The 12,858-nt window shown below is 41.2% G+C and overlaps 1 protein-coding gene across 2 annotated transcripts in view; it reads left to right on the top strand.

The window, feature by feature from the left end:
* LOC135099866 (obg-like ATPase 1) overlaps window positions 1–12,858 on the top strand; it is a 51,529-nt gene that overhangs the window by 15,820 nt on the left and 22,851 nt on the right. For both annotated transcript variants that reach the window (XM_064002481.1, XM_064002482.1), the window contains exons 6-8: window positions 720–881; window positions 1,349–1,446; window positions 7,870–8,010. In XM_064002481.1, the coding sequence (XP_063858551.1) occupies window positions 720–881; window positions 1,349–1,446; window positions 7,870–8,010 (401 nt within the window). The remainder of the gene's footprint in view (window positions 1–719; window positions 882–1,348; window positions 1,447–7,869; window positions 8,011–12,858) is intronic.

Below are 12,858 nucleotides of genomic sequence, written 5' to 3' on the forward strand. Positions count from 1 at the left end.
CATCTAATTATCTTTCCTCTCCTTTGGTTCATTGCTACCTTGCCTCTTATTTCATTCTTGGATTTTTACTTTACCTCTAACAAATAATGTTCTCTAAATATGTTTGCATGCTATTGTCCCACAATATTCTGGCTTTTTTTCCTCTTGGCAAGAAAACATGATTTCATCTAAAATAAATGTACAGCCAGATGACACTGTGGTGGGAACTTCACTCTTCCCAGTGTTACCCATGTATTATTACACCTGTAGTTTATTCTGCTGTCACAGTTACTTGTACATACAGCATATTGCATAAATAGTGTTTTCTCTCTCTCTCTCTCTCTCTCTCTCTCTCTCTCTCTCTCTCTCTCTCTCTCTCTCTCTCTCTCTCTCTCTCTCTCTCTCTCTCTCTCTCTCTCTCTCTCTCTCTCTCTCTCTCTCTCTCTCTCTCTCTCTCTCTCTCCATGCTTTATTAATGAATGGGAAGATTGCAGAACTAACCATTGTTCTTGTAGAAAGGAAGAGATTAATGTAATATACATACAAATACAGATATAAAGAGAAACAGATCAATCAATCTTTTACCATCTTGTGAATAGGGAATGCTGTTGATATCATCAACATATATTGCATATATTCATTGTTAATATTGGTTTTCATGTGTTAACCCCATGTTTAAATTACTATATTTATAGAATGGTGCTTACAAAATTTTCTTATGATCATTTGTTTCTCTTCAGGATGTTGAGTACATTGAAACTGTGTATGAGAAGATGTTTAAGCTGGTGGAGCGTGGCGGGGACAAGAAGCTCAAGCCAGAGTATGATTGTGTCTGTAAGATTAGGAATCTGCTTTTAGAGGAGAAGAAGCAGGTGCGGTTTGCTGACTGGGACACCAAGGAGGTGAGTGGTGCTGCTTGCAGTCCATGAAAATACAAGGGAAGGAGGTGTCAGGAGTTATGTAATCATATATATTGATTTTGTTGTTGAAAACAGCTTTGACATGTGTCATAGGCAAAGGTAAGTCATGCTTCATGCCTATTGTTTCATTGACAAGAACAAAGTTATATTGCAATGTTTAGTCATACATATCAAAAGTGCCTTTTAATTATTGATTTGTTTATATATTAATAAGTAAATTTATCATTTATTTATATATATATATATATATATATATATATATATATATATATATATATATATATATATATATATATATATATATATATATATATATATATATATATATATATATATATATATATATATATATATATATATATATATATTTATTTATTTATTTATTTATTTATTTATTTATTTATTTATTTATTTATTTTTATTTAATGATTTTCTCCCACAACTTTCAGATTGAGGTTTTGAATAAGCATCTTCTCATCACCAGTAAACCCATGATCTACCTTGTTAACATGTCAGAGAAAGACTACATCAGGAAAAAGAACAAGTGGTAAGTATTAACAAAAGTACTTATGTTACATTTTGCATGCTTCATGCAGAACTTCTGGAACAAAAAAAAATGTAATAATATGTGTGCATTACAAACAGTTAATTATGCAGGTGAGTATCCGTCACTCCGACTCATTGAATCTATGCTGAAATTTTTCTAATGGAAAGAATGAAACTTAAAAACATAGCATGTTTTGAGTGCATGCATGACATTTACTGAAGCAGTTTTGGGCTACCTCTCTGATCTTTTCTTTAATTAAGTGATCCTTTTTCATATTAACTGGTGTTGGCTTAAATTTGCTCCATCAGAACAGTGAAGTATATATATTCCAGTCACACTCAGATCTTTATTATTACTTTCTCACTTTGTGTTATGGTTAAGGTGGGATTTTGAAGATGTGAAAAGAAAAGCATTTCATAGTCACTGTAAAGATTTTATGTTGAAATGGGTCACTGTATGCCTCACATGTACTGTTCATGTAGTGGCAGATTGTTTCAAAGGAGAAGGAGAACAGAACTTGATAATGCAAGCTAAAAAATAATGTGACAGGAATGAAAAGACTGCAGTAAACTTTTTGACAAAAAGTATTGGAGAATTTTTTTTTTGGGGTGGGTGGGGGGCAGGGGTGGCAGGGGGAAGAAAGCATGAGGAATGGATAGAGATAATGTATGTGTACCACACCTCAGTTATTTCATTGCCCACATGGAAAACTTTACCTGGTAGCAAGGTAAGGTACAAGAATAAGATACTTCTTGATGGGTAATAATTTTGCCTTCATTATAAAAAACTATTACTTATGAAGTAGGATTATAAGACATCTGTTTTGTACTGCTTGTCTTGAAAATTACATGCTTCCTTAAGAAATTAATAAATGATGATGTACTTTACCAGGCCAACATCTTACGAAGCAAAACTTGTGGCTATAATGTTGTAGCACTTGTGTCATTATGTTTACTATATATATATATATATATATATATATATATATATATATATATATATATATATATATATATATATATATATATATATATATATATATATATATATATATATATTCCTTGCAATTTAAGAAAAGTAGGAAAGGAAATAAGGGAATGGGTGAGGCTTGGGAACTTCGTTACAAAAATGTTTTTATGAAAATTTATATTCATTTGAAAAAATTTTTTTTTTTTTTTTTTTTCACTTATATTCTCAAAACATCATTCCATGCCACATTTTTGGGATAGGCAAGTTCAGCAAAAGACAGAGAAAAAATGTGCCTTCACATTGACTGAAGTAGCCATAATAATTACCAGTTATTGGTGCTGACTATTTTACTACTTCTTACTCAGGTTTGCATCCTAAGAAATACTAAATGAGAGGAAAATCAAGCATATCTTTCTCCTTCAAACAAATATAATCTTCTTGTAACATTATATTATATTTTGAGTATGCAGTCACAAATACTTTACCTATCATGAAAAAGAACCCAACAACAGAAAGTACTGTTAACCTATCTATAATCTTCCTTCTTTAAGTGAACATATGCAGCCGCCCAGTAACACTATTTTCATTTCTTACTACCATCACAAGCTTATTACTTCACCCACCACAAAAAAAAAGCACAACAGAGGGTACTAACATACTAGTGTTCTACCCTTCTGCTGTCATCTGGGTGGCTTTTCCTAATAAATAGTCTGCATTGGTTGAACATCCCTTAATGACATATCCAAGCATGATGAGTTGGTCTTGCCTGTCCACCAGCTAGACTTGCCCCGTTCCTCCTGTTCCCAGTCCGAGTGGCAGGTCACGGCCTCCACCCAGGTTCTTGACATTGCTTATTTGAATACCTTGGATCTTAGAGAAGCTTTGTGGGACTACTGAAAAAAAAGCATGTAACTGTATCTTGTGCATGAGTAACCAGAGAGAGAGAGAGAGAGAGTAGGTGGATTTTCTTGTAGCATGTGGATCTATTAAGTGTGTTTGAATGTCAGCCTTGAAGAAGATTTATTAGATGAGAAAAAACTACATTACAGTATGTGTCACCAGTTGAGTCAGGTCAGGGGGTTCTCTCTCTCTCTCTCTCTCTCTCTCTCTCTCTCTCTCTCTCTCTCTCTCTCTCTCTCTCTCTCTCTCTCTCTCTCTCTCTCTCTCTCTCTCTCTCTCTCTCTCTCTCTCTCTCTCTCTCCATGCTTCATTCGCTTCTAGACGATTTAGTTTTCACACACACACACACACACACACACACACACACACACACACACACACACACACACACACACACACCACACACACACACACACACACACACACACACACACACACCACCTCGCCCAAGCATTGCCTTTAGTGTTCTCAGTGGAAGAATGCCGTGCAATAATTATTTGTCTTATCACAATCGTACAAGTTCCCGGAAACCACTTTTTAGGCGCTTTAGTGTCCGTGGCCGCGAGCCGTGCTGGTACAATTGGCCTCGAATTTATTTTGTTCTGCCCGCTGCTGCTGCTGATGATGATGGTGATGTTCCTGTTGTCTTGGCCTTGCTGTTGAGATTCGACTCTCTCTCTCTCTCTCTCTCTCTCTCTCTCTCTCTCTCTCTCTCTCTCTCTCTCTCTCTCTCTCTCTCTCTCTCTCTCTCTCTCTCTCTCTCTCTCCTATTCAAATTTTATCATTTTTATTATTCTGTTTACCTTATGCAGTGTTGATTTAAGTACAGAAAGGCAGAACAGAGAACAGGATACCCGTTGGCCCTTACGAGGCTGTTTGTGGTATCCTACACTATAGTACTATAATGTAGGAGAGAGAGAGAGAGAGAGAGAGAGAGAGAGAGAGAGAGAGAGAGAGAGAGAGAGAGAGAGAGAGTTGCAGGGACAAGGGAGTAATTAGCTTAGGTTGTTAGTCATGTGGACGAGGAGGGCTTTTGGTGGTGGCCGCAGGAGGAGGAGGAGGAGACGGAGGAGGGGAAGAAGAGGTGTGTGTGGGGAGGGAGAGGGGAGTCCTTGTTGATTAGCCGAGGGGCAGGGTGGGCGGAGCCAGCGACGGGCGGGGATTGGTCAGGTTGTGGCCAGCGACAGTTCCTGATGACGGACACGCAACCCCCTTCCCTTCCCCACGCACTCTTTCTCTTCTTCCCTTCGTGTCTCCCTCCTGCCCCCTCCCTCTCTCTCTTCCTCACTCAGTCCAGCCTTCATTTTGTTTACGACTGCTCTTCCTCGGTAGTTGTCACCTGAGTAATGGCGGCCACGGGGACATTCCTTAGCTCCCCCCTTCCCTCACTTCCCTCCTCTTTCCTCTCTCCTCCTCCCGTCCCTTCCTCCCATTTTGCCGCAATAAGACCAGGAGAAAGTAATTGGACTTAAATTGTACGTAATTTTTCGCATTAAAACCGGACCTGGTAACTAGATAGCGACCGGCTGCTGGGATAATTGGGATGTGCTGTGTCGCCCCGTATCCTTCAGCAGCCCTTGTCCCGCCCCGCCCCGCCCCGCCCCGTTGTTCTTATGGCAGCTGATACCACACCTGTCGCCCCAACTTGACGGCTGAGCACCCTTAGCTGTGAGGGATGCACGGCTCAGCGTTACCGAAACTTGCTACAATGTAAATACGCATAACATATTGAGTCCACACCCTTGGCTGTCAGTGATGAACGGCTCAGCGTTACCGAGACTACAGGGTTCTGGTGTAACTATAACAAATTAAGTCCACATCTTTGGCTGGGAATGATGCATGGGGCCGGCAGTGATGTGGTTAGTTTAAGGGTATTATTATGTATTATTAAGCGCTTTGTTCTCATTAGAATGATTTTCAAACACTACATAAATAATGGACTCTCATTGACGTTGTTGATGATGTAGAATCTTTGTTAAAACTACCACGACAGTCATAAAGACACCGTGGAGCATCACTGTTAACTTTCACTCAAGCCTGTTAAATATGAGTTAGTACGACATGTTTGGAATACGGTCTTTGCTCTTGACTCTATAAATAAGAAGAGATTATATGTGTTGGAATAGAACAGGTTTATTCAGAAGTTATGCTAGGATGACTGGAAGATACAGGGAGCTGGAGAAGATTAAAGGAAGCTTTTTTCATAGGGGAATCAAATAGGATTATGATATGAACAGAGACACAGTGTAATTGGTGTGCGGGAGGTGTCCACTGTCCGTCACTGCGCACCGCTTATGATGATTCCAAAGAAAACCTTATCGTGGGCCTGCTGCTCAGGTCAGACCACAGGTGAAGCAGCGTCACTTTAGTGACGTATTGGAAAGACAGTGTTTGAGTCTGCAGTGTTTCGTTAACCGCTGCATTTGATATCGGTTCAGTGTTGGAAAGCGCCGGTCAGGAAGAAAATCTGAATTCCTAATATTATCTGCATTCATATTGTAGTATTACTCTAAGAATTTTTCACCTTGGAGTGTAGGAGCTCGAGACTTGGTCAAATTCCTAGTGGATCCCGATTATCTTGAGGCCTGAAGGCAGTCTTGGTGGTGATGATGGGTCTGATAGTGCCCTTGATTCCAAGTCAAGTTGAAGCACACTGGAGTCTGACAGCTGTGGTGCCCTGTTGTGTACCAGCCTATGCCATGAGTAGAGAAATACAGTTATCTGGACGATTGATATCTGCTTTGGTTATTTCGATACGTTGTTTATTGTAGCCTGAATCTCAGTCACTACTTACATCGGCAGTGGTGTTTTTTTGTTGTAAGAAGTGGCACGAAAAGACGGCAGCATCCCTGGGGTTGCATTGGAGTACGTATTTGTCATCATTCCCCGCCACATATATGAATTCATCATGCCTGTCCCCTATAGTCTTCTGAAAGAATTGAGTCGTCACATTTTATCAAGCTGCACGCGAAAAGCACACAGGACAAGTCACCGCGAAGCGAAGCAGTGGTGAAGAGGAAGAGGAAGACGTGGAGTTTGGTTGAGGGGATAATAGAATCGTGTGGGATCAAGAAAATAAAAATCCCGTCTATCCTCCCACGATGAAGTCAGGTTACTTCTATATTATGGTAATTGTGCAAACACGTTGGCCTGGTGTGGTGGAGCGCGGAATGAGTAGAATTAAAGTAAGCGCCACTTCAACTACACCCTGATAAATATACGAATATTTACTCTATTGGAACAACTCTCAAACGTCTTATCCCTGCTATTTTTAACGCGTTAATGGGTGTTCATGGGACATCAGAGTATTTGCATGGTCCACGTAATCATTTAACAAAGATTCTGCACTGTTAATGGGAAAAACACAACATGAGAACCCAACTAATTATACCGGTGGTCCAACTGAATCCATATTCGGGAGCGAAACGTTCCATAATACGGGCTGTGGTGTATTCTCCCTCCGTGTGCCGGGACCGCATTCTCAGCCCTTTCGGCGTCTTAGCCTTGTCACACAAACTAGTGGAAATTGCTGACGTCTTCATGTTTTCACTACTCTAAGGAAAGTTTAACAAGTATTCTACACCACCAGTGGGAAGGCATGCACGAGAACCCAACTGACCATCTCTATGACCTTTGAAGACAGGCCTTATGAGAGTCATGAGGGTTTTAGGTGATAGCCCCTGCATGGACTGGAGCACTGCCGATCCGCTAGAGTCATCGTGTCGAGGCTCATCACACGAAGCCAGTCTGCGCAGATATGCAGCAAAACCTGAATCGATGCGCTGAACAGAACTTTGGGCAGAGATTGGCTTTGGTGGGGGGGGGAGGGAGAGGACAGTCACCCCACGCACAGACTATTATTAAGCAAACCATTCACTGGGGAGAGAAAAAAAAATGTTGGGTGGAAGTCTTTGGTCCTTAATTCGTTGGTGATATTGAGTGGAAGATTGAAGGGTGACTAGATAACCTGACTCAATAGCTTCTGGTGTGCCACTGCATGTAAATCTTTGAGAATCTAAGAAAAAAAGATTAAACATTTTTCTTTTATGCAGGAAGACATTATGCAACAATTACAGTCTCTCTCTCTCTCTCTCTCTCTCTCTCTCTCTCTCTCTCTCTCTCTCTCTCTCTCTCTCTCTCTCTCTCTCTCTCTCTCTCTCTCGAGCTTATTTTGTTTTTATGTTTGTTTATTACGTGCCAGCATTCGGTCGTTACCATAATTCCTGTATTTGTCTGCTTCAACCCTCTAGTCACGAACAAAATTATCTGTGTGTGTGTGTGTGTGTGTGTGTGTGTGTGTGTGTGTGTGTGTGTGTGGTGCATTATGTCTGTGTGTTTAGCGCGAGGAAAACGGTGTGCGAGGCTTTCATTATTGTGGGATGTGGTGAGGTGCATGGCTTGCGCATCCGTGTGATTATTCCTAATGCCACGCTATGCCTGTGTGTGTGTGTGTGTGTGTGTGTGTGTGTGTGTGTGTGTGTGTGTGTGTGTGTGTGTGTGTGTGTGTGTGTTTATTTACTGATCCTGCACCTCTTCCTCTTCCTCCTCCTGCAGGCTGGTGAAGATCAAGGATTGGATTGACAAGAACGACCCCGGCGCCATCCTGATCCCTTTCTCGGGGGCCTTCGAGCTGAGGTTGGCGGAGCTGGACGAGGAGGAGCGCGCCAAGCAGCTGCAGGAATTGAACACCACCAGGTAAGGCGGCGCAATGAGTTCCATATTCTGAGACGCTTCTGCTCGGCATCTCCACTACTTTCAAAAGGCACGAGTTGAAGCGACACGGATTTATAAGGATGCTTTTTTTTTTATGCTCCTAGTGACAGATTGATGAGATTTATTTATTATTAACAGAAGAAGCACTTGAGAACCTGACTTATCATCTCTGTGGCCTTAGGAAATAGTCGTGGTATGAGAGAGCAAAGCGTTTCTGAATACGGGTTTTTCTAGTTTCCAGCAGCATTACGGTGCATGAGATGGAAGTACCACTCTTCTGTTTATCCCACGGGAAGAACTTCATGGTAGATTTGTTATTTATTTTTTTTTATTATTATTATTATTATTATTTTTTTTTAGTTTCTTTGTTCTCGGTTTCTCAGTCTTATCAGCAGCATTACGAGGCACTGGATGAACATGTCTCTTACTGTCTATCCCACGATAAGAAAAAGAAAAAATCATACTACATTTTTATTTATTTTATTTTGTGTCCCTTGAGCTCGGCTACCCAATCTTTTCAGCAGCATTACGAGACGAGGCACTACATGAATATGTCTTTCTTACTGTCTGTCCCACGAGAAAAACTTCAGACTACATTTTTTTTTATTTTGTTTTCCTTAAGCTCAGCTCCCCAATCTTTTTACCATTGACTTGAGTTGTGGTAAGCCGTGTGTGCTGGGGGGAGGCTGGGAGGGGCGGGGGCGCGGGGCGGGGGACATCTGTTACTCTGGCTATCACGCACCGCCCCGCCTGGACATGACTGTCATTATGCAAAATTGAATGAGGTGCAATATAGACGTGAATGGAGGGAGATATAAAAGAAAACGTGGCAGATTGCCGCTTATCATCACTGAAGGAGAGTCTGGCTTAGATGAAATAGATTCAGAGTGATAGTTACTTGTCATTGCAACAGAGAGAGAGAGAGAGAGAGAGAGAGAGAGAGAGAGAGAGAGAGAGAGAGAGAGAGAGAGAGAGAGAGAGAGAGAGAGTTTAGAAGCGAACACGAACACACGAATACATTTCTGAACTAGTTTTCAAAGCTGATATCGATTTATTTATTTTATTTTATTTTTTATTTTTTTTGGGGGGATGAGGGAGGGAGAGTGGATTACTATAAGAGAAGGAATTGTGGGTATTATTATTATTATTATTATTACTAGTAATAGTAGAAGTAGTAGTAGTAATTGTTGTTGTTGTTGCAGTGTATTATCCTTTGTTATTATTTATTTATTTATTAATTCATTCATTTATTTATTCATCATTATTATTTTTGTTTCTCCACCATTTTCATGTAATACCGTGCCTGTGTAGCGCCATACAACCCTTAGAATTGCGGCGCCAGTGTAGTGTGTTCCGTGAGTCACTCGCCATTCGCTCTGTCTGCTTCACGGCAAGAAGCGACACCAGTGCTCCTGTTGTGATTGGTATCGAAGCGTGCCAGCCATGAGTATTGGAGATTGTTCTCTGATTGCACGGCGAGTGGGAGTCATGCGCTGAAATCTAGTAGCCTTCTGTGCTCTCTCTCTCTCTCTCTCTCTCTCTCTCTCTCTCTCTCTCTCTCTCTCTCTCTCTCTCTCTCTCTCTCTCTCTCTCTCTCTCTCTCTCTCTCTCTCTCTCTCTCTCTCACACACACACACACACACACACACACACACACACACACACACACACACACACACACACACACACACACACACACACACACACACACACACTGTTAGTTAGTCAGGCGACTTAAAACTCAGGGAAAATCGCCAGGCATAGTGAAAGGAAGCGAGGCATGTTGATTGACTGCCGGCTGTGATTGGTGGAGGTGGGGGCAGTTGGAGCGACTTACACTCAGCCATCAGTCTTTCATTTCAGCCTTGCCTCCCCTGCACGAGAAGCGGTGTGTGTGTGTGTGTGTGTGTGTGTGTGTGTGTGTGTGTGTGTGTGTGTGTGTGTGTGTGTGTGTGTGTGTGTGTGTATGTGTCATGACAGGAGGCAATATACTCTACAGATATAGTGTCACTCCTTCATTTTCGTCCCTTTCTCCCCTCGTCCTACCGTCCTCGTCCCGTGCCTGCCCTCCCTTAACCTCCCTCCCTGAGTGTCTGGCCTTGTCTCCTCCCCCGACACGCGTTTCCCCGTCTGTTTGTTTCATGTCTGTCTTGTTCATCGTCCGCCGCTTTCATTGCAAGGAATATGTCATTTTGGTTCCTTTCAGTCTGAATGTTAAGGCGACACAGGGAACGTTACCTTATAAAGAGAGAAAAGAAGACTGCTTTGTGAGCGTGATGCTTGACAGTCGTGTGAGCAAAATGCAGCACCAGGTCATCAAATGAAACCCATAGTTTGGAATTCTTTGGGTTCACATTAGGATTATTTTTCAAGGGCTCGGGAGTTGATTAGTCAGGTTCATAGGGGTGCTCCTTCTCTGTGACACTCGGGGTTGCAAAAAACCCGGGTTAAAAAAAAAAAAAACTTTTTAGGGGAGGGGGATTTTATTTATTGTTTGTTTATTCTTCATATTTATATATAAATCATTTTAAGTAAGCAATTAAAAAGTAATCTAGAGTGAAACAAAAGGTTTGAAGTGTTATCTGAAGGACAGACATTTGTTTAGGGCATGTTGATACAGGGTGGTCGGGTTGGACAAAACCTGTGTTAACTTGTACTGTACAGGAAATGAATGGGTCAGGGTTGAATACTTTTACATTTTTGTATGTAAATGTACAGACGGCTCCCTACTTGATGAAGCAGCCTTCGTACCCGTATTTTTTTTAGCTAAACCCACGTGTCAACTCAAGGGATTTTAATAAGTAAATATCACAGGCCAGAAATCGTGACGTCAATTAAGCCACACTTCCTTTGTCAACCACACTCCATGACTCTCCCCATTCCCTCCTTGTTTCTACACTTCTCATACTCCCTCCCTATTTCCTTCATCTAAGCACCTCCCCTCCCCCCCCTCTCTCTCTCTCTCTCTCTCTCTCTCTCTCTCTCTCTCTCTCTCTCTCTCTCTCTCTCTCTCTCTCTCTCTCTCTCTCTCTCTCTCTCTCTCTCTCTCTCTCTCAATATGATATGAAACATTTTTTTTTATATGTAAAATATTGAAAAAACACTCAAGCTTTTCTTTTTATTTTTTATTGTTATTATTTTATTTTATTTTATTTTATTTTATTTATTTTTTTAATTCATTTATATTTTTTTATTTTATATTTATTTATTTTTTTTATTTTATTTTATTTTTTCATAGTCAATCCTGATGACAGTGTAGACTCCTTGTTGAACTATCACCTAGATTATGAAAACACCCTTGTGAACCTTGATGATCTTCACTGCTAAACCTTATGAATAGCACTGCATGTAGTTAGGCAAAGCGGCCAGTCTTAAGATTGCGGTCCCTTGCAGCAGCTACCGCACAACACACTTCCCACGGTCTTGAAGTCCACCAAACTCACACCAGCACTGCGAAAATACATCATGACATTTTTTCGCATGTTGTAATGATCACTCTTTTAACAGTTGATGTTTCGCCATGAGCAAAGATGGTTTTCGTGATGAATGAAGGGTGGATATTAAATATTTACTGAAGGAAATCACGCTTTCATAGGGAAACGGGTGCTGTATGTTAGCTTCTTCACGCTAAATGTAGAGAAACGCCCTCCTACAGATCTGATTGTTGTTAGAGCTGTAATAGAAAGAAAGGCCGAGTTTGTCCCCTCGCATCAGTGTTCATGAACACAGAAATAGTTGCAAGCTCTGGAACTATCCGGTCGCGTCATATTATACTTAGAAAGTAATGAAAAAATTATAAAATTGATGAGTCGCATCCAACGCTCCAAGAATGTAAAGTAAAATAATGAAAAGCTCAAATTAGATAAGGTTAAATAATTTTCGAGAACATAAAGAAATAAAAGAAAATCCTAGATTTGTTAGCTCGTGTCCAGCACTTTACAGAAATATAAAATGGACCGTGGGAAAAACCCTGTAATGCTCCCCAGTGAGCCGTAGACACCAGCTGCCCCTCAAGGAAGCACAAGACTCCGTTTTTTAGCACTACACAACCCAGGAAACTATAACCAGCCCGATCAGTGCAGTACTAGTTACTTATAAAACCTGAACCGATACAAAAGTTAAGTCGGCGCCATATACATGCTACAGTTGTGCGCGGCCTCAGCACTCCTCTACTTGTCATTGGCCTTTGAGTCTGTGGTGGAGGTTAGGATAGGTCATGTTAGGTTAGGCCTTTGAGTCCGTGGTGGGTGATATCCCTTACTCCGAGTCACGGCCTCTGTGACATCTGGGTTTCCGCAGTTTACCTACGCATTTATCGGCCAATCCGAACGTAAGATGAACAATTGGGTGACCTGTGCGACGCTTGCCTGCCAGGCACGCCAGCCTCTGCGTCACGGAGGCACATACTGCACATCGCTCATTTAAGTGTACTTATATGAACAAATTGTCAAAAGTGGATCGGATAGACGGTTTATGAGATGCCAAGCTGGCCTTCACTTTTTTTACTCCTGGCTCGTGTGTACTTGGAGTAGCATCATTGTGGCTCGTGAGTCCATCACAGCAGCATGGCTTGCCGATGCACGAGTGTTACGGTGTCACGTCACCTGAAACAAATCAAAGCAAAAAATGGCACAGGAAAAGTATCACTTGAAACTATGTCGCAAATTAAGGACTGTTAGAAAAGAATGATATTTGAAAATTTTGGACCAGGAAAAGTGTTGCCTGTATATGTGTTGTAAATGTTGGAATACAAAATATTGACATTGAAAGGTGTGTTGCAAATTTGAGTCGTGAGAAATTGCAGTATGAAAACCACAAGAGTTGCAATGA

This window comes from Scylla paramamosain, chromosome 4 (assembly GCF_035594125.1).
Source record: "Scylla paramamosain isolate STU-SP2022 chromosome 4, ASM3559412v1, whole genome shotgun sequence".
NCBI classification, from domain to species: domain Eukaryota; kingdom Metazoa; phylum Arthropoda; class Malacostraca; order Decapoda; family Portunidae; genus Scylla; species Scylla paramamosain.